At 44.9% G+C, this 22,634-nt stretch overlaps 1 protein-coding gene across 1 annotated transcript in view; it reads right to left on the bottom strand.

Annotated features, from left to right (window-relative positions):
* Positions 1-4,603: 4,603 nt before the first annotated feature.
* The window catches only part of AIG1 (androgen induced 1), a 336,757-nt gene continuing 318,726 nt past the window's right edge, over positions 4,604-22,634 (bottom strand). The window contains exons 5-6 of the mRNA XM_004701969.2: positions 11,277-11,440; positions 4,604-5,901 (exon numbers count right to left, since the gene is read on the bottom strand). Coding sequence (XP_004702026.1) covers positions 5,864-5,901; positions 11,277-11,440 — 202 coding nt within the window. The 3' untranslated portion in view covers positions 4,604-5,863. The remainder of the gene's footprint in view (positions 5,902-11,276; positions 11,441-22,634) is intronic.

Genomic DNA, 22,634 nt, shown 5'->3' on the forward strand with positions numbered 1-22,634 from the left:
GTGTTCAGAAGTGTGACCAAGCCTATCTTCCCAGCACCTCTGGGTGGGCTTGAAACCATTCATCTTTAAGCTCGTAGTTTGGTGCTTATCCGTTATGCCACCTGTGGTCTCCATTTTCATTGGAAGGTCTCGGATAGAAATTCAGTAGCAACTTCACAAAGGTAAAACGCCAAACCACGCCTCTCCCAACAAGTCAGTCTACCAGTGGTAGACCCCCAGCAATGCTCCCTGAGGTGTCTGAGGCTTTGTAGGCCTTTACGGGGGCAGACAGTCGCCTCTCTCTCCCAAAGATGGCAGACTCCTGGTTAGTATTATTTGTCATTTATGTATCGGAATTCAGGTGTTTTAAAAAAAAGTTTATAAATCATTTTATTGGGGGCTCTTACAGTTCTTATAACCATCCATACATTGATTGTATATCAAACACATTTGTACATATGTTACCATAATCATCTTCAAAACATTTTCTTTCTACATGAGCCTTTGGTATCAGTGCCTCGTTTTTTTCCTCCCTCCCCTTCGTAACTTTCCACCTTCGTAAACCCCTGATAAATAATAAATTACTATTTTAATTCTTACACTGTGCGCTGTCTCCCTTCACCCATGTTTCAGTTGTTTGTCCCCTGGTGTGTGTGTGTGTGATATGTTGATCATTGTGATCGCTTCCCTCTTCTTTCCCCCACGTCCCCCTTACCCTCCTGGTATCGCTTTTCCCATTATTATTCCCGAGGGGTTTATCTGTCCTGGATTGTGTGTGTCGAGAGTTCTTATCTGTACCAGTGCACGTAATCTGGTCTAGCCAGAACTGAAAAGCAGGACTGGGGTCATGACAGTGGGGGATAGAAAGCATTAAAGAACAAGAAGAATGTTGTATGTTCCACTGGTGCTATACTGCACCCTTGCTGGCTTGTCCCTTCCTTGTGACTCTTATGTGAGGGGATGTTCAAGGGTCTACAGATGGGCTTTGGGTCTTCACTCGAACCCACTTCATTCACATTGATAAGGTTTCGTTTGGGGTCTTTTAATGCCTGATAGCTGATCTCATCTACACCTCGTGATCACACAGGTTGGTGTGCTTCCTCCACGTGGGCTATGTTGCTTCCCTGCTAGATAGCCATTTGTTTAACTTCAAGCCTTTACGATCCCAGATGATACTATATCTTGTAACAACCAGGCACCATCAACTTTCTTCACTACATTGGCTTGTGCACCCATTTTGTCTTCAGCGATCATGTCAGGAAGGTGAGCATCACCAAATGCCAGGTTATTAGAGCAAAGTGTCCTTGCATTGAGAGAGGACTTGAGTAGAGGCCCATTGTCTGTCTGCTACCTTAATAATTAACATATATGTACACAGACCTATATCCCTATCATTATCTATTAATATATTTATATATGTACATGCCTATGCTTATATTATAAATGTCTTTTGCCTCCTAGTTACTTCCTCTATTTCCTTTTACTTTCCTCTTGTCCCCCTCTCATGTTCAAACTTCATTTGGCTTTCAGTAATTCCTCTCGGCCACATTACACTTGATCAAACCCCACCACACGTTCTACACCCCCTTGCTATTGATTTGATATCTCTTGATGTTTCCTTGTCCCTGGGCTTGTTGGCTCCCCCCTCCCTTTCCCCCACCTCCTCCTCTCTCATGTCCTCCAGAACTGTTGGTCCTGTTGTTTTCTCCTCAGGATTGTTTATCCCACCTATCTTATATAAATAGTCCCATGGGGGGAGAGAAGAAGAAAAAGCAAAAGCAAAGCAAAACAAACCCCCAAAAGTCTATAAATAGTTCCACGTCTGTCTGCTGACCCCTATGAACGTTTTCTGATTGGGTCTGATGAGGCCTCTCCCCACTCAGTTTGAAGTCTATTTTCAGGATTCCTCAGGGAGTTCATTGCTTTGCTTCCCGGGCTGCTCTGTTGCGCTCCCTTCCTGGTGTTATGCCTTGCATCTTGGGGGTGGGGGGGGAGGGACTCTGGTGCTGCCCCCACCCCGCCCACAGGGCTGCAGGTTCCTCAGGGGCCGTCGTGTCTCATGGTGAGTTTATCTCTATGGTCCTCTCTGTGCATTGGCTGCTCCGAGCAGTCATGTTGTCCTCAAGGCTTGGTGGGCCGGGATGGCATGCAGGAGTGTTAGCACTGTATTTATGATACTGCTCTAGCCTGGGCATAGCTCCAGCAGTCTGATATGACAGCGAGGCAGGAAGTATTGCTACCAGGGTTCCTGTTCATACACGAATGGGTTGATTTCAAAAGAAGCATGTTTACAGATGCCCCTGTGATGAGCAGATGGCTGCAGAAAAGTTCTCTCAGTAACACACGTGGTCTTAGTTTCATTACGGTCCTTTATAAAAAGGTTCCAATCAAAACCAAATCTTCCCAGAGGCTCACCCATGCCAGCCAGTGAAAGTCACGCTGGACAGCACAGCTCAGTAGGCTATGGCAACAATTTCTGGGGTCCCAGACGGGTCACCTAGACAGATTTTCTTGAAGGACACTGGAGGATCTTGGGAACTTGTTCTGAAGCAATTGGATTGTTATAAGAGCTGTATGAGCACCCCAATAAAATGATTCATTTTTTAAAAAAAGAAAAGAAAATTGAAAACTGCACCGGTAAGCAAAAGGCCAGAGAAGTTGTCCCAAGGAATGTTTTTTTTCCATGATGACATTCTTTGAGGATAGCAAAGGGCTGGCCTCTGAGAATCTCACTGGGAAACCTTACCCCTCGGACCCAGTTCTGATCTTGCCCTTCATACTTTTTGTTCGAAAAACTCAAAGGAACGTTAAAAATCAAAACAAAACAAAAGCACCATTTGAGTCCCGGGAGGAGGGCCACACGGCTGTTTTGGCATGCTGCGGACTGCAGAGCAGAGCAGAGAATGGCTTGGGGATGAGCTGCGGTAGATGCTGCTGCTGCTGCTGCTGCTGCCATGAGCTGCCCTGGAGTCATGTCTGACTCAGGACTCCTGTGCGCAACACAAGGAAGCCCTGCCTGCTGGCGCCTGCGCACAGCTGCTACACGTGGGGAAAGGAGGAGGGAAGGGAGCAGTTTTCAGAAGCACAGAGGCTATGTCCAGAAAGGAGAGCATTCCACTGTGGTATAATCAAGGTATCTATGATTGTATAACTTGACTTGCCCATGTAGAATCCGGGTGAGAGGAAGCTCGATATCCTATGGGGTGATGAAGCAATCAAGGTGTCCGAGGACTAAGCTATGAAGCAAAGCAAAAATGGAAATAGCCTAAGACAAGGTACACATACTGCTTTCCTTGCAAGACACAGGAAGCCCCGGCCTTCTACCCAAGATCAGCGGCTTCTTACTTAAGCTCACCAATGTTCGTTGTTATTCTCCAAATGCACGGGGTCTTTTGTATGCAGTTCAGACACGTGAAATGTAGCTGTGATGAGAACCACCAGCGCTGTCCTTTAAATCTCTGATCGTGGTACTAATTTGCAGAAGTTATTCCAATCATGAGAGATTATTTTTGGCTGCTTCGTCTGTCTTCTGCCCGAACTTTTCTATATGTGTTGTAACTTCAGGAGTCGGGGAACCAATGCTGGCATTCTACTAGATGCACGATATATTTATTTAAACCCTGTGTTCAGAAATTGGGCAGGTAGGGGAAAGGGGTTCACCATGAAATGAACTTAGGTCCAAGTTGCACACGGTCTCATTTGAAGTCATGACCATTCTTCCTTTTGGATTAAAATTTTCAGGAGTTCTTTTGCCTAGCTTCTTTTCAGTCTTTGGGAAATACTCACTTGTGTGTGTCCATGTTTTTGTAATATCTAACATAAAGTTGGGGTTTCTTTTGTAACCCACTCTGATACTTTTTCCCCTATATATAAACCAAAACTCATTTGTATTTACTATACTAGGTATGTTATCTCATATTATATATCTTAATTTTCTTCATAATCATGTTTGTTCCTGGAAATGGTCTCTACACTGATTAAAAATTAGCTATCTGTACTATACAGATACACTTGTTGATGTGGTTATTATTGTTAAGTGGTATGGACTTGGCTCCAACTGATTGCAACCCTATGTACAAAAGAACATATACTACCCTATAGATGCTGCTTACTCTTGTGCCATCCTCACAAATGCCATGCTTGAGTCCACTGTGCCAATCCAACCCATCAAGCATCTTTCTGTTTCGTTGACCATCGATTTTACCAAGCGATGTCCTTCTCCTGGGACTGACCTCTCCTGATAAAGTATCCAAAACATGTGAGACAGAATCTTACCATCTCGCTTCTAAAGAGCATCTGGCTGCATTTTTGCCACCACAGATATATTTATTCTTCTGGCAGTTCATGGTACTTTCAATATTCTGCCTATTATAGTACGTAAAAAAATCCATGAAGTGAATTATCAGGCGCAATCAGTAACTTTTCTTCTCCTCTTTTCCAGTGTTCACTGGGCCCCTGACTCCTGGGAACCATCAGGAGAACTTAGGAGATCACCGTAGACAAGACGGACCAGAGAGAGTGCATTTGGATGGGCGTACGTGAAGATGTGAGTTTGTGTGTGTTTCTGTGTGAGAGAGACAGAAAGGGAAAGGGTTTCTGGTGTATTTCAAATTATAGTACTGACTGAAATATAACAACAGTTTTAATGAGTTGGTCGCGATTCTGGTATTTATTGTTAAGTGTTCTCAAGCCAGTCTCCACTCAGAGTGACATTATGTACAACAGACAAGCAACGCCCGGTCTGGCTCCACCCTCAGATTCTGCGGGTCAGCCCCTGGGCCGGTCCCCCCCTTTTTTGGTTGTTCCTTAGCCAGCCCTCCCTTCTTTAGGGACCGGTCCCTTCGGATAATACGTCCAAAGCCCAGCAGTGTAAGCCTTTCCATGATCACTTTTAAGGAGCACCTGGACTGTACTTCATCCACCAAAAGCTTGTCATTCTTCTGGCCATCCATGGACTATTTAAGATTATTTTCATCTCTATCAGCAAGGAGAGTAAACAGCCATGTTCACATTAATATTTCTGATTTAAATAACATCCTATTTTCTACTTTAGCACAATTCTTGCCAAACTTTGCAAATTAGCTTCCCACCCCCCTCAAAAAAAGCTGCTTTAAAGGTTGTCATAAGATATTCAGTTTTAAGATGAGAACATTATAGAAATGAATCTGCGTTAGAAAACCCATCACCAATGGGTAGCAGAAACAAAATAGGAATGGAGACATCAATGCTGTTAGGATTTTGAAATGCACCAGGAAGTTATCTCATTAGTGCTTGGTTTGTCTGTCATAAAGTTGTAGCTTGCATCTAGGAAAAGTTTCACAATATTCAATCATGAGATCCAGATACTTATACTATCAAAGTTTTGATTAAACTGATACCACTGTAACAGAGCTCTATGGAGGCAACGGTGATATTACTGCAGTAGAAAAATCAATCATGTTTCCTCTCAAATTTACACTGTGGCCTAGGTTCATTATAAAAGCTGTCCTTAAGCCCTATACCTACCCCTTTGATTTGAATGGTTTTCTGAACAAGCATAGCATAAACTTTTATTCTCCCTTGATTAAATAGTGTTACAATTGCAAAAGAATTTAAATCCAAAGATCAATTTTAGTTTTAAAAACTAGGAGAAAAAAAGTTATTATCAGCAATGAATATGGAGAGACTTCTTGAAAATACGAGGGCAAGTTATTTTGGAAACAACCGACAGATAGAAATGTATTTTATCATATATATTCATAGTCCTTCTTTGGGGGCAGAGACAGGGAGATGGATGACGACAACACTACTGCTTTCTTGACAACTGCTCTCCGGCCCTGCCAATGTCCAGGGGCGAGCGTTTCATGAGTGGCTCCATCCAGTTCTTCCGCTTAGACTTCTAGTCTCATTCCAATTTAGGTTTCTCCTTCTCTTCTTCCATACCTAGAAATACAGGCAAAGTGCTTTATTTGGACATCAGAGTAAGCTAGGAGCGGGTTTGTCAAACCTCCTTTAAAAAAAAATCTCATCTCCTCATCCTTCTCCTCCTCTGCCCTTCAATTTCCTCCTCGCGAAGGAGGAGGGCATTCCTAACCTTATTCAGAAACTTCCTCAGCGGCTTCTCACCCCACCCTTTCCCAGAATCGGATCACAGCATCTTCAGGACACCCAGCCCCTATCGCTTTTGGGAGGGAGGGACTCAAGTTCGATCTTGACTCCTTGGGTTTGCAGAGAAAGGCCGTCCTGGCTGTCCTTTAAGCAGCTTCGGGGATCAGGCACGGGCAGGTCATGTGCTGCAGACAGCCCTCATTTATTCTATTTCACCATCTCGTCTCAAGTCAAGACTGTACTCTCAAAATCCCAGAAGCCTGTTTTTCTCCAGCTTGCAGAGAGTCTATTAGTCACAACAAGTGTGTATGTTTCATATTTATACTTAAACTTAACCCAGTCCTGGGAGAACTGTTTTTCTTCCAAATGCACTCGTACGTACTGGACCGGTCAGATCACGGTCTGCTGTCCAGAGAGGAGTCAGTGCCGTGTCCTTTTCCTACAGATGAATATGCCCACGTGATTCTCGTGAATTATAGCTGGTTAACGCTCCCCACTGCTTTTCTTCCAGTTCACCTCCAGATACACACTCTTCTTTAATATTAAACATCCCACAGACGTTTTGCTTGTTTGCTTTAATAACAGTCATAGAACAAGAAAACCCAAAGGGTTGGCAGTTTTCTTGTATAACCTGCATCTTCTTTGAAGGCGGGGCTCTTACTGGTGTTAGCTCACAGTTCTATGACAGCATCTAAAAAGGTATCTAGTTCCCAGCCGTCGCTTGATTAATCTTTGTTAACTAAGTTAATAAGCAACCAATACAGAGAGAACTTCAGAAAGCTGGACTCAAGGGAAAACCATGGACCAAATTTGAGACTTGAATAAAAAAAGGATAAAGCCCAACCCCAGAGGCTCATTATGATAGAGTTTATCTTAGGGAGGACACCCGCTACCCAATATTAGTCTAGTTTATGGGCTCAGCGTGGTGGCAGTGGGATGTGAGTGACACGTGTCTGAGCAGGCGTGCTTCGACAGTCTCTTATATTTTTATGGCTGATGGAATCTACCACACTTTCCCCCACGGTAGCCCGTTTCCCACGGGCAGAAATCAGTAGCACGTTTCCCTAAGTACTGTACTTCTCAGAAACCATATCCGGGAAAACTTCACCTTGAGAAGAAGGAAGGGCGTCTGAAATAAAGACTGGGCTGCAGGGGAGGAGGTGGGAGAGGCCTTCAATGTGGGGCGCCCAAAGCAAAGGCGGAAAAACACAACGTGGGTTCCATTCAGATAGCACACCTGACTGGAGCCCCAACTTCCGTCCGCTGTGCCTGGCCTGTGCAGATGCCACCAGGAGCTCACGGCAGCTGGCTTTGCTTTGAAGCCTGTTTCCTCCACAGTGTGCTCTTGCAGCTATCTTCAAAAGGGTGTGTGGGTGTGGGTGGGTGTGGTGGGGGGGTGAGGTGTTCATTGACCCACAGAAGGAGAATGGTTCCCCACCTACTTTACTTTGGCAGCTTTGAGGTAAAGGGAAATAATCAGACAGCTTTGAAATGGTGTTTGGAGGAACCAGAAATGAAATTTCCACACAGAAGTCGAAGGAAACCTGCCACAAAGCTGAGGTCGGAGAGCCCTGTGGGCACGCAGGGGTCAGGCCCAGGGATTTCTGTGGCACTTCAACCAGGGCACGGTGCGGGGCCCGGGGAGGCCTGGGGTGTCTGTGGAGGCTGAGAGTGGACTGACAGGCAGGGGTTTCTGCTCCTGTCCGCCTGACCCCGATCGCCTCTCTTCTCTGCACTCTTGCCCGCTTCCTCCACCCTCATGCCAAACGTCAGTTTTTGGACGCTCGTTTCCAGTCTTACAGCGTTTAATTTTAATCTGACTGGTCATCTCGGACACACGGGGGTTGACCGGATGACAGGGAGATTGTTCTGACTGCTGAGTACAGAAATATTTCATAATATCAACAGGAGAGCCACCTTGAATGACTTTCTTTTAAAACGGGCACGTGCTTAACAATGCTCCTAAAGCATATCATGTTGGTTTCCCAAGCGAGGTCTATGGTTCCGAGAGAGGTTTCTGAGATCCCACATGGCCGGGTGTGCACACACTGGAACAAACGCACCGCACTGAAGGTTAGTCAGGGGATGCTGGCTCTGCGACCACTTGTTTTGATGAGCCTTTTAAGATTCCTGGGCCTCAGCTGCCTCTTTGTAGCAAGCTTAGATGTTTGAGCCTCTTCTTCAGCTCTATGATGCTTTAATGATTTCAGGTATGATTTTATGCTGCAGTTGAAACTAAGGTAACTTAACCAAGCAGAAGGAGTTGAGTCAGTCGCAGAATACAAGGAAGAGGCTCGGCTGTGGCCTTGCTTTCTGGGAGATTTTGTTTGGAGTGCAATAAATGTTGAGCTATTGAGCATCATAATACTGTACTAAATTGTCAATCCATACACACACACACACACACACACACACACACACACACACACACACACAACCATGACACAGGGCACACTCTGCTTTGAATCAGCAATTTCAAATGACCCACCAACACAACCAGGCTGTTGATGTGATCATGTAACATGACCAGGCGAGGAGGAGGGGAAACCAGAGAGCCATGTAAGGGGACAGCGATACTCAATTCCGATCCACTGTTGACAGAAGGGAATTGCTGGCTTGGAGTTGCCAGATCCTTTAATATTTGATAAGAAGCTGGGAAGCTAGCCTTTCTGCGAAATCTTCCAGTTTTTAAATGCTAGCCTTGTACCAGAGTTTCCCAGAGAGAGGCCTAACCATGTTCTCAGCAGGTAAAAATGTGTGGGTGGCCATTGCTGGTTTGTAACCATGTTGTAAGGGAGGACAGTGGCTAGTTGATGTAAAACATCTGCCTCTTGGACAGGACCAAGATGGTCCCCTGTAAACAAAACTAATACCGGTGCTCGAATGAATGACCAAGTGCAATGCAACCTGACCTCGCACTCCGCAGAGAACGGCACAGAGCGCTCGGCTGAGCAGACCGCTCAACGACCCTGGGCTCCCTGCGTGTCGTCAGTTCCTTGTTCAAAGCTGCTACAAGGGAGGGCTGTCTACATCTAGGCTGGGATTTCCCGCTCTTGCTTTTCAGGCTACCATCAGGGAGACCTAGTGGGAAAGTGGCCAGCGAGCCTTCAGACAGTCGAGCAAATGCAGGAGAAAGAGGCAGTCATCAAGACGAAATGCTCCTGAGTCCCGTCTGTTGGACAGAATAGCTGACATCTCCGCGTGGCCTTTCTCTTGAGAAGCGCGAAAGGTTCGCATTCTCTTCCGCTACGTGTTTCTGAAGGTCAACTCGGCACTTTTCTAAGTGAGCTTAGAAAGAGGAAACTCCTTAGAAGATTCATTCCTGGTTCCCCCAAGGTGTGGCCTGAACGGAATCTAAACGTTGGACATTTTTTTCTAACAGGCTATTTATTCAGCTCCAACTGGCTGCTGAGAAAAGGCTTTCTCCAGTTCCTCTGGGCCTCTGGATGTGGGCTACGAGCTGGATGGTGCCGCCTTGGAGGAGACATCACACGCAGGCCAGTGCAGTGATCACATGGTGACTGGGGTCTATGCCATTACACCCAGCTCCTGGCGTAGGCTCTGACCTGCAGTGGCGGGAGTTGGGGGGTTAGGGAAGGGGGGTGGCCTCGATGTTTGGGCAACAAACCTGCTGCACTTACTCATCAGGTCTGGAGCATTTTGACCATGTCCAGAGCTCGCTAAATTTCACTCCAGTCATCTTGCCCAGGGATGCCGCATTGTGAAGGGCTCAACTCACTACCCGCCTGAGCTGCAGCTTTTTCTACCTTCCACCTGTTATGTGAACACACACACACACACACACACACACACACACACACACACACACACACAGCGGGCAGATTTTGCACAGCTCAGAGAAACAGAAACTAAAGAGAAATCAAACCATGGGTTAATTAAGGGAGTTTGGGCAACAATGAAGTCTTATTCTGGCCACCCTGAGACCTTCCCTACGGCGGTCAAGGGTGAGTCATGGGGGTCAGAGGCCCTTAGCGCCGCCTACAGTTGAAGCAGAATGGTGGGGTCAGTGGGCTTCTCTGAGCTGACTGCACCCACCCAGTGCTTGACAGAAACAGTCGAGAGCTGGTTAACTTTACTGGGATTTTCTGGTTTCAGGTAGGAACTTCTCGGTTCGATTTGCGGCCCTTTGAGCTGAGTCGGAGCCCTGGTGGCGAAGTACGTACTCATTCTGCTGCTGCAAAGTCACCAGTTTGAAACCACAGGCTGCTCTGTGGAAGAAAGATGGGGCTTTCTACTCCCGTCAACCATGATACAGTTTAGAGAACTCACAGGGATCGCTCTACGTCGTCCTACAGGGCCACTCTGAGTCGGCATCACCTTGATGGCAGTGAGTCAGTCGGCTGTTGGTGAGCTAAGTGAAGGAGATCTGGAGGCACATTGGGTCGCCAGCCACCATGGTGGTGGGTCAACCCCCCAGCCACTTTGAGGCAGAAGAGAAAGGGTGCCTGTCCCTTGAAAGAGTTATAGTCTTGGAAACGCTGTGGCGGGTCATCACGAGTCAAAGTCAGCTTGGTGGTGGTGGGTTTGGGTGAGCTAAGTAAGGAGCATGGTGGCACATTGGTGAAGCGCTCCCTTGCTCACTAGAAGGGCGGGTGTTGAAAGGCACTGCTCGGCGGGAGCAAACTGCAGCAGGCTGCTGCTGCGCCGCGCCGGCTGTGGCTGTGAGAAGCATGGAGTCCGCCCCAACTCATGAGCAGCCTTATCGATGTACAGCAGAACCAGGTACTGCTGGGCCCGCACCATCTGCACTCTGGCTGTTATGTCTGAGCTCAATGTCACAGCCACGGCAGCAATCCACCCTATGAGTACAGCCTTGGGGACCCCAGGGGGCAATTCTACCCTGTGCTACAGGTCACTACGAGTAGTAATTCAACTCCGCCGCAATGAGTTTGGGGCGTGTTTGTTTAGCTAAATATGGTTAATCAGTGAGAGTCCTTGTTAAATACCTGTCTGGTTAACTCTGTATCTTTCCCTATAAAAGTTTATAGGCCCGCTTCTTTCCTCTTCGATTTGAATGTTTCACTGGGTCCCGTTCAGATACCTGCCAGCAGCTCTTAATGTCACATTGTTGTTATAAAAACCAAACTCCCCCTCAGTGAGCCCAAGTTCAAGATGAAAGAAGCGGTCACAGCGGAGGCTCCTGCGGCTCTGCGCAGGCTCTGGCTTTGTGGGCCCCGCCCAGCACTTACTTCTCTGTGTGTCCCAGATGTAGTTGTTCAGAACTTCTCCCAGCAGGTACAAAAGGTTCATTAAGATGGTTGTGGACCCAAAGAAGATGATTCTGGCTCCCGAGCCGATATGTTCCAGGAAAGGGTAGACCCACATCCCAGTCACATGATGTATCCAACACACCCTGGGACGGAAGCAAAGACAGGAGTTACACAGGTCAGATCGCACAGCAGTGTCCGCCGCAGACATAGGCTGCTCCCTTGCCCCAGCCCACCGTGATGCTGCCCCTACGCCGGAGTCACCAGAAATAGATGCCGCTGTTCTCTTCCACTTTTTCCCTGGGAAGACTGTAGACTCATGGAAATGTTACAAAGAGTGTGTGTCTGCCCTCTGCTCAGATTTCCCTGATGCTGACGCCTCATAGAATCCTGAAACGATTACTAACATGAACTAGGAAGGCTGTAATAATACAATCAGAGAACCTCGGTGGTTGAAATGGTTAAGTGCTAACCACCCAGATGACCTTGGAAGAAAGGCCTGGAGATCTACATCTGAAAGATCATCAGCTCCCTGCCATTGAGTTGATGCTGACTTATCCCAACCCTCTTGGGACAGAACAGAACGGCCCGTTGAGTTTCCAAGGTTGTAAATCTTTACAGGAGTTGAGAGCCTCATCTTTCTCCCACGGAGCAGTTGATAAGTTTGAACTGTTGACATGGTAGTTAGAAGCACACTGTGTGCCTTAGCCACTAAGAACCCTACAGTTCTACTCTGAAGCGTACTGTGTCCCCAGGGGTTGGAACTGACATGACAGTGAGTGGTGTTTTTGCTTTTGGTTTTGTAAACAATCCTCAAACCCCATTGCTGTCTAGTCAATTATTTTCCAGTAATAGTACAGACTCAATGACTGACTTTATTTGGAATTCCCTAGTTTTTCCATCAGTGCTGTCTATGTGCAGCAGGATCCAATGCAGGTTCGCACGTTGTGTTTACTCATCACATCTCTTTATAGTCAACTCTGATCTAGGCAGCTCGTCAGTCTTCCCTTCTCTTTCACGACACCTGGGGGGTTCTGGTCAGGTCTTTGAAACTGTGGTGTTTTTAATACTTTAAGCAATGCTGTTATAGAATCTCCGAATCACTTCTTTACATCCTGAACCAGCATGCCCTCACGCAGCCACACGGCCATGAACCTAGGTAACATGTGTCGGGCATCGTGCCCTGCTGCCTTCATTAACAGGCAGAGCCCTTCCTGCCATCAGCGACAGCCCAGCTTCCCAGTCCTCTGAGTTCTTGATCTCACAGGACTTTCTTTTCTATTTCACATACTTATGTGTAATTATTCTGTTTGTGTTCTGGAGATATTTTCAGTTCAGTGGGAACAGTAACATCATTAATCTCCACTGCTCTCAAAAGTTTAGTTAGGCTCTTTGCTCCATTGGCTTGGTTCTGGTACAACTACTAACAGCGGTCATAGGTTCTTTATCAAAAGCTGTCAATTTTGAAGATAAAGGACTAGTAACTTTACTGCCCTGAGAATGACAATCGACATTTATAGTTATGTGCTTGAAGGTCTTTTGCTCTTCTCATCTGTGGCTCCCCCCTTTTAAGCAGCCTGTCTACATATAGCAGGGGCCCTGCTGGTGCAATGGGTAAACACTTGCCTGCTAACAAGGGTTGGTGGTCTGAGCCCACACGCAGCTCTGTGGGAGAACTGACATGAAGGTACTTAATAACACCACCTACATATACAGGCACCCCTCAGGGATACTGGGGGTTTGGTCACAGCAGCTCAGCAAAGCAAATATGGCAATGAAACAAGTTGCAGGTATTTTTCAGTTTCCCAGTGCATGTACAATTAGGTTTACAATCTACAATTCTCTATTAAGTATGCAATAGCATTATGAAAAAAGTCTGAAAGACTGAGAATTACCAAAATGCGATGCAGAGATACAAGGTGAGTGCATGGTGCTGGAAAAATGGCACTGTTGGACTTGCTCAACCTGGGATTGGCACAAACCTTCAATTTGTAGAACATGCACTAGCTTTGGGGTGCAATAAAATGAAGCATGAGAAAGAGAGTGATGCCCGTGTACTGAACTGAGGCAGGATCCAGAGGCAGCCACCAAGTGGACTCCAGTTCATAGTGACCATATGGGTGTCAGGGTAGAATTTTGCACCATCGCACTTTCAAAGGCACTTCAGGGTGGACTGGAACTTCCAACCTCTTCTTTGTAGCTGACTGTGTTGACCATTTGCATCCTCAAGGGCCTCTGAGGCAGGGGCATATGGGGTCTCTGTGAGTTGGGGTCATCTTTATGTCAACTGCTTTTTGTTTTTCGGTAGCGCTGTATCCTCCAGGCATTGAAAATTGGTTCTTGGGAAGGGTACAAAAAGTTCTACTATTTTACATGTAACACACAAACACATGCATGTGCACAGTACATAAGTAGATATGTTAGGGGGCTTCAGTAAGTTGGTGAGAAAATGACATTATCTTTAATTCCATCTCAACAAAATTGATCTTCCTGTCAACATAATCTGGATGATTGTATACTTGTTTCTCAGTGAGGTAAGCTAAGAGCAATTCAAATTACGAATAGCAATTATACTTATTCCTGGTATCCTGCTTGCTTTTGCTAGAACAAACCTTGCACTTGCAGCTTTTGGTATTGTCTTGGATGTTGTCTGCATTGTGATTTTGGTCTGTATGAAATAATTTTATAACCCAAATAAACATAGCAATAATAATACCCACATTCCCTCTACCTTTCGTTGTTGTTAGGGGCTACTGAATCTGTTTCAACTCATAGCAACTCTATGTACAATATGATCAAATACAATCATTGCTGTTTGAGACCACTGTTGCAGTCATGGTGTTGAAAGTATGTATATATGTATGCATTATCTATCTACCTATTTATTTTCCCGATTATGGGATTTATTAGGGAGGATAACAGATAACAATTCAGAATCAGAACCACTTAGGATACAGCCAGGATCAGCTCTTCTTAGCCATGCCCTCAGGCATACCTCTTTCTGGTCCTTGACCTCTTAAGCACATAGTCTCTTAGTTTCTGCCTTTCTCAGTCAATGTTACAATGTCCTTTTAGCATTGTAGATGAGTGCCCAAAGGGCATTTTACTATACCATGAACTTCAGCCCAAAGTTACTCCTCCAATTAAGTGTCCGGAGGCACCCTACTCTGCAAGTAAGCTTCCTGCCTGAAGGCACTCAGCCCACCGCTTTGTCTGGTGCTCTCAATGCTCCTGCTTCTGCTGCTGCCTCTGCGACTCCTCGATACTCCTTTGGCTTTGTCTGCAGAATGGAGGAAATTCTGTGTGCAGGCATTTCCGATTCGAAAAGATACAATGTACTCCTGGATCTTCTTTTTTCTTTTTTAACTACTTTATTGGGGGGCTCTTACAAATCTTATGGCAATCTGTCATTCGATTGTATTAAGCACACTTGTAAATATGTTGTCGCCAACATTTCCAAAACATTTTCTCTATACTTGAGCCCTTGGTATCAGCTCCTTCCAACGCGCCCCCCTCCACCTTCCCATCCTCATGAATCCTTGTTCAATGATATATTATTGCTGTTACTTTGTGTCTTACACTGTCCATTGTCTCCCTTCATGCACATTTCTGTTATCTCTCCCCCTGGAGGGTGGGCTATAAATCTAACCTTGTGATGGATTCTCCTTTCTCCCCATTCCCCCTCCCTGCCCATGCCATCCCCCTACCCTCATGATGCTGCTACTCCCACTATTGTTCCTGAGGGTTCTATCTGTCCTGAATTCCATGTGTCGAGAGCTCTTATCTGTACCAAGGTGTGTACTCTGGTCCAGCAGGATTTGTAAGGTAAAACTGGGTCATGGTAGGGGGTGGGAGGAAACATTCAGGAACTGGAGGAATGCTGTGTGTTTGTTGGTGCTATACTACACCCTGGTTGAACCGTCCCTTCCTTGTAACCGTTCTGTGGGGGGATGTCCAATTGCCTACAGATGGGCTCCACTCCAATCCTCCTCTTTCACATCAATATAATTGGGATACCTCTCTTTTTGATACCTGAAATCTCATGATCACACAGTGCTTCTTCCATGTGGGCTTATTTGCTTCCCTGATAAATGGCTGCATGTTTAACTTCAAGCCTTTAGGACCCCAGATGCTATATCTGTTGATAGTCGGGCACCATCCACTTTCTTTAACACATTTGCTTCTGCATCCATTTTGTCTTCAGTGAGTGTGTTGGGAAGGTGAGTATCAAAGAGTGCCAGGTTATTAGAAAAAAGTGTTCTTATGTTTCGGGAGGCCTTGAGTAGAGGCCCAAAGTTCATCTGCTATCTTAATATTTAACATATAAAAATCTGTACATTGGCCTCTATCCTTCTCATTATAAATTAACGTATTTACATAGATGCATGCAAATAGATATACCTCTATAAATAGCTTTTGCTTCCTATTTCTTTCCTCTATTTCCTTTCACCTCCCTCCTGTCCACTATCATGCTCAATAAAAAAAGATTTTTATTGAGAGATGCCTAGGAGGAAGAAAAACCATCTCAGCCAGCTTGGCTGGTCTCAGTATTTTCTTACTCCTCCCACTGTAAAACACAGACTCTTAAGGATTTGCGTACAAGAGATTGTTGGGAAAATCCCTCCAGTGGCAGGGAGTAATGTCCACCTTGGGTAACAAAGGAGTCTGGAAAATGTAGTTCTAAGGTATTGCCTGGAATCTGTGGATGGCCTGTCCAAATCTGTATCAGTGCTCCCATGTCCTATGTCATTTCCTGTCCCCGCCCTGAGAGATTTCATACACATAATTCTTTATGGTATTGGGGTGGAGGATTTTACTTTTGTAGCTCCTTCTTGCTGCGACCCTCTGCTTTTTACCAAACATAGGTTGCTTTGAGGACTAAGGTGCGTCTGACCCAAGCCATGATACTATCAATTGCCTTATATGTATATGAAAGGTGGACACTGAATAAGGAAGATCAAAGAAGAATCGGTGCATTTTAATTATGGTGCTAGGAAAAATACCATTTGGAAAGTACCATGGACTGCCAGAAGAACAAACAAATCTGTCTTGGAAAAAGTACAACTAGAATGCTCCTCTGAGGCAAGGATGGTGAGACATCGTATTGTGTACTTTGAACATGTTTTCAAGAGAGACCACTTCCTGGAGAAGATTATCATGCTTGGTAAAGTAAAGGGTCAGTAAAAATGGGGAAGGCCCTGAACACGATGGATTGACACAGTAGTTGCAACAATGAGCTTGAACGTAAGAATTACTGTGAACATGGCACCAGACAGGATGGTATGTCCTTCTGTTGTAATGGGGTTGCTATGAGTCAGAACCAACTTGGTGGCACCTAACAACAACAACAGCATGTCTTTCTCCTGGGACTGCTCCCTCTTGATGATATATCCAATTACACGAGTCAAAGTTTTGGTATTCTCTCATCTAAGGAGCCTTCTAGCTGGTCTTCTTCCCAGACAGATTTGGGCATGCTTCTGAAAGATCATGGGAGATATGTAATATTCTTTGTCCACACCCTAATTCAATCTATTTTTAGATGACTCACAAATTTATATCTCCGGCCTAGACTACTTTCCTGACCCTCAGAATTCCAGTAAGGAGCAGTCCTCCTAGTTCAATGATTAAGTGTTCAGCTGTTGGCCTAGAGCTTCATGGGTTTAGCCCACCCAGTAGTTCTGTGGAAGAACTACTCTCAGGAACATTTCCTCTTGTCATATCGGGTTCCTATGAGCTGAAGACAGCCTGAGAGCCCCAACGATAACAGCAACAATACGCCACGAGCAGTTTATAATAGAAAATGTGGAGCCACCTCTGACTCCGCTTTCCTCACAATTCCACATACAATCTATCCTAAGATTCTACGGGCTCTACTTTCCAAACACGTACATCCAGAATATCAACTCACCACTGTGTTCAACTGGGTTCAAGACCTGATTATGTTCCTCTGGAGCTGCTGGGATAGCTGTCTAACTGCCTGCCTCCCTGTCCTACGGTCTGTGCTCACTAGTCTAGCTTACTCCTCTACAGCAAGACTGACTGGATGAAGCCCAGGTCAAGGCACATCACTACGCTGCTCAAACCTCTTGCGTACTCTCCCATTTGGAGGAAAAGAGCCACTCCCTGGCAGTTCTCCAAGGCCGCTACACCTAAACTTTCCTGACTTTACCTCCCTCTACTACTCCACCTCACCCAGCTTGTTCACTTCACCCGGCCACACAGCGCCTTGGTATTTCCTGCACACAGGAAGTCTCCCGGCCTTTGCATTTCTTAGTGCCTTTGGACCATTACCATTCTCTCAAACCCCGCTCTGATATCCACAGGTTTTCCTCTCTCGCTTCCTTTAGGGTTTTAATTCAAATGTCACTTTGTCAATGAGGTTTTCCCTGACCACAGCAAAGAAAAATTCCAATCCCCTCCCACCCAACCCGAAACACTTTATCCTCCCGTCCCTGTTTTCCTCCTTGTGCATAAGACAATGCTCCTTCTTTACTTAGCTGTTTCTTCTCTAAGGAGCTTTCCTGGCACACTTGTGATGAGCTCAGCTGCTAACCCGACCTTTGGTAGTTCCAACGTCGCGCGACTCTGAAGGCGACGAATCCAGCACTCCGCTTGGAGGAAGTAGTCTGCAGCCCTCTGTCTCGTGGGCTGCTAGAAATTGGAATCGACTACACAGCACAAGAGTCAGAGTTTACTGTCTGTGCCACGAGGACAGGCATTTCTGTCTGCTTTGCTCGTTGCTGGGCTCCAGACCCCTGGGAGCAGAGTCTAGCACATATTTTGTCCTCAATAATGATTTGGTGAATTCATGATCGAATAAAGTTGAGTCAAGCCGACAAACAGCCACAGCATCTGTTTATTGAACCCTTACTGTCAAACAGGTACTTTGACAAGGACTTCCAAAAAATTAACCTAAAAAGTTTTCATATCAATAAACACCCTTTGCAAAGCTTTTCAACAAAAGACCAGATAGCAAATATTTTCAGGTTTGTAGGCCATATGGTCTTTGTCACAGCTATTCAGCTTTATTATCATATTGAGAAAGCCGTGGTAGGCCATATAGATGGGTGAGCATAGGTGCATTCTAATAAAACATTATGTACGGACACTGACCTTTGAATTTTACAAAATTTTCAGGTCACTATTCATCTTTTGAATCTGAGATCCGTTTACAGCCCACGGGCCACTAAAAAAGCAGGGGCGGGGTGTTCTGCTTCATGGCCTGTATCTTGCCCACTCCTGTGCTACATAGTCCTCTATATTTCCAAAGCAAGTTCAAGCACATTACCTCACCTCGTCTTCTCAGCATTCCTGGGAATGCGGTGTCCTACTCATTTGATTGGTGTAGAACCCAGAGATGACAGGGTGGACATGAGACTAGGTCAGGACTGCTCTTAAAAACATATAACTCTCAGCTCTGCAACCTGCCAGGCAAGGAAGTCAACAGCTATTCTGAACGCAGCACTTTCAGAGGTAAGTAATCTCCGGAATTTTCCACAACCACTCTTTTTGATAGGATTCACCCCCATTTCACAGATGAAGAAAATGGGGCCAGGTTAAGGGGTATCGCCCGCTGAGGGATACCGTGGGAGGGGGAGCAAACACATCTGATTTTGGGGGGCGAATGGATGTGCGTCCTTCCATGAGGGGCTTCATATTGTCTCCAAAAGCAAGGCAAGCGCTTGTTTTCTTCAGGTGTCTTTAACTTGCTAGGGTAGCCAACCATCTCAGTCCCTGAAGGGCTGTTCGTTGAGGTCTCGACTGTATCACAGCAAGGACATGACAGGTTGTATATTCACCACTTCTTTCCTTGATACAATCCAGCCTCAGTTTTTTATTTTTTGCCCAAAGATGACTCGTGGATTTGCTTGTTGGTTTGTGGGGAGTTTCCAGTTCTTGGTTGACTTTCCATTCCGATCTCATTTTCTCTCAAGTGTCCCAAAAGCACATGCCTCGGTAATGATGTCGAATTTCATTTTAGTGAAAGTCCAAGGATTGATGGTCTAAACCTGCTCAGAGGCACCTCGGAAGCACAGTCTAGAGACCTGCGTCTGAAAGGTTACAGCTCTTAAAACCTTTGACGTGCTCTCCTACTCCGCACATGGGAGTTGCCATGCGTTGTAATCGACTCATGGGCACTCAGCAGTAACAAGAAGACATGGATTCATAGCCTATGGCCTCTGTTTCCTATTTTATTAAATGTACCTCTAACTTTATTTTTATGTGTTCTTTTTCAAAGCAACTCTTATTTAATCCTCATTCCTAAAGACCGGGTTACCTATTAAGGACGGGAAAGCACACAAGGCTGAGCTGATGCCTGTCCTCATAGGGTACTACATCAGGAGGAATGCAGACACAGCAAGGGAGGAGGGACTACACGTGCGGCGAGAAGAACACACAGGTAAGTGTACAGACCAGAGGCACCCAGCGACCAGTCTCTGCTTTATTTGCTTTTCCCCCTTCAAACCTTGGGTTAGCATTAGTCTTTGATTCTTTCATTTTTTAAACTTCTTTAAAAGAAAAATACTATTTTCATAGCCATTAGACATGCTCATTACCCCTCATCTGTCAGCTTTTCGTACTGTTGTGGATTGTATATTGCTATGATGTTGGGCACTAGGCTACTGGTATTTCCAATTCCAGCAAGGTCACCCACAGTGAACCACAGATGTTCAGTTGGTCTCCAAGTCAAGGCAGAAGAGGAAGAAGGACTTGGCTAACCACTTACAAACAAACAAACAAAGAAACACTGGCCAGTGAAAACCCTGAGTATCAGCAGAACCCTCCTGTCTCATGCCCCAGGATGAGCCCTTCAGTTAGAAGGCCCTCAAAAGACGACGGTGGAAGAGCTGCCTACTCAAATTAGAGCTGCCCTTAATGACGAGGACTGAATACAGCTGTTGACTGGTCTGGCACAGCTCAAAATGAGAAGAAACAACGATAAGCATTCATTAGCAATCATACATGGAATGTACGAAGTAACATCTAGGAACATGAGAAGCGATCAGAAATGAAATGGAACCCATATGATACTAACCCAGGCACGAGTGAGCTGAAATGGGCTGGCATGGGCCTTGGGATGGGCCATGATATGGTTATTCTAGGGATGACAAATTGAAGGGCAATGGAGTCACAGTCATTGGCATTTCAAGATCTACCCTGAAGGTTAATGCCGTCAGTCATTGGGTAATATCCATAAACTTACAAAGAAGACTAGTTAATACAACCATGATTCGAATTTATGCCACAATCACTTATGTCAAAGATAAAAAAATAGATTTTTATCAACCTCTTTAGTCTAAAATAGATCAAACATGAAATTAAGGTGCATTGATAATTACTGGTGGTTAGAATGTCAAAGTTGGGGACAAAAAGAAGAGCCTCTCACTTAAACATATGGCCTCGGTGACAGAAAAGGGGACAGAGATCATATGATAGGATTTTGCATGACCAATGAATTATTCAACAACACAACCAATGACTATTCAAGTTGTCCTCACTCGATGAAATACACAGGAATCAAATCAACTACATCTGCTAAAAAAGATTATGGAGAAGGTTAATACCATCACCTTCAAGGGAGTAGCCAATTGTGGATCAGACCATCGAATGCTCATATAGAAGATCCAGTTGGAGCAGAAGAAATGGAAAACAAGTCCATAAAAGCTGATGAATAACCCTGAGAATATCCCACCTGAATTTGGAGACCACCTTAAGAATAGGTTTGATTCGTTGAACACGAGTGACCAAAGAGCAGAATTGTGGGATGACATCAAGGAACTCATACATGAAGAAAGCCAAAGTTCATAAAAAAGGCAGAACATAAAGCAAACAACCAAATGGATGTCAGATGAGACTCTGAAGCTTTCTCTTGATCATGGAATAAAGATGTGACGAAAGAGAACTGAAGAAAGGGTGGCTAGAGAAGACCGGGAGTATAATGACATGTACAAAGACGGGAGTCATACAACTAATAGATAAGACCACATTCAGCATTTCTTAAGCTGAAAGAACCAAAGGGGGAAAAAAGGCAAGCCTCGAGTTGCAATATTGAAGGATCCCATGGATAAAACTTTGAATGGTGCAGGAAGTATCAGAAGAAAATGGAAAAAATACAGAGTCCCCATAGCAAAATGAATCGGACAACATTCAACCATTTCAGAAGGTAGCATATAATCAAGAACCAATAGTACTGATGGAAGAAGTCCAAGTTTCACTGACAGCAACAGCCGAAAACAAGGCTCCCAGAATTGACAGAATACCAACTGAGATATTTAAACAAGTACTCACTTGCATATGCCAAGAAATGCGGTAGGCGGGTATCTGGCCAACTGACTAGCAGAGATCTGCATGTGTGTTCAGTTCAAAGAAAGATGACTGAACAGCAAGCATGTGGAAATTTGCAGATGATATCATTGATATCACAAAGAAGTACCATTTTACTGAGGATAATGTGAAAATGGCTAGTGGTACATTGACAGGGAACTGTCAGAATTTCAAGCTGGAATTAGAAGAACTAGATCATTGCTGTTGTCGGATCCTGACTGAAAGCAGAAAATTCCAGAAAGCTGTTAACTTGTGTTTTATTGACTACACAAAGGCATTTGACTCTGTGAATCATCACAAATTACGTACAACATAGGAAAGAACCTCAGAACACTTAATTGTACTCCCGAGGAGCCAGGAAACAGAATAAGAAGCCATCATTTGAACATTACAAGGGGATAGTGAATGGTTTAAAATCAGTAAAGGTGTGAATCCGGGCTGTCCTTTTCATCACATTTACTGAATCTGTATTTTAAAAGATTATCTGAGAACTGGACAATCTGACAATGCATTTGGCATCTGGATGTGAGAAAACATCATTAATAACCTGTGGTATGCATATGACACACAACATTGCTTCCTCAAAGTGAAAGGGGCTTAAAGCGGTGATTAACAAAGATCAAAGATGACAGCCTTCAATACAGATTATAATTCAACATAAAGAAAAAAATCCTCACAAGTAGCCTAATAAATAATTTCATAATGAACAAAGACTGACATTGTGAAAATACGGATTTTACTTGGATCCACAATCAATGTCCCCAGAAGTCAAGAAATCAAATCACACATTGCATTGGATAAATCTGCTGCAAAAGACTTCTTTAAAGTGCTAAAAAACAAAGAAGTTGTTTAAGGGTTAAGGCACACCAAATCCAAGCCATGATATTTTCAATCGCCTCATATGCATGTACAAGCTTGACAACAGATATGGAAGACTGAAGGATTGACAGTGGTCTTTGAATTATGATGAGAGCTAAGAATAGTGAAGACACCATGGCCTGCCAGAAGGAAAAA

This window comes from Echinops telfairi, unplaced genomic scaffold (genome assembly GCF_000313985.2).
Source record: "Echinops telfairi isolate 266 unplaced genomic scaffold, ASM31398v2 ScPeMD7_3533;HRSCAF=4204_0, whole genome shotgun sequence".
NCBI lineage: Eukaryota > Metazoa > Chordata > Mammalia > Afrosoricida > Tenrecidae > Echinops > Echinops telfairi.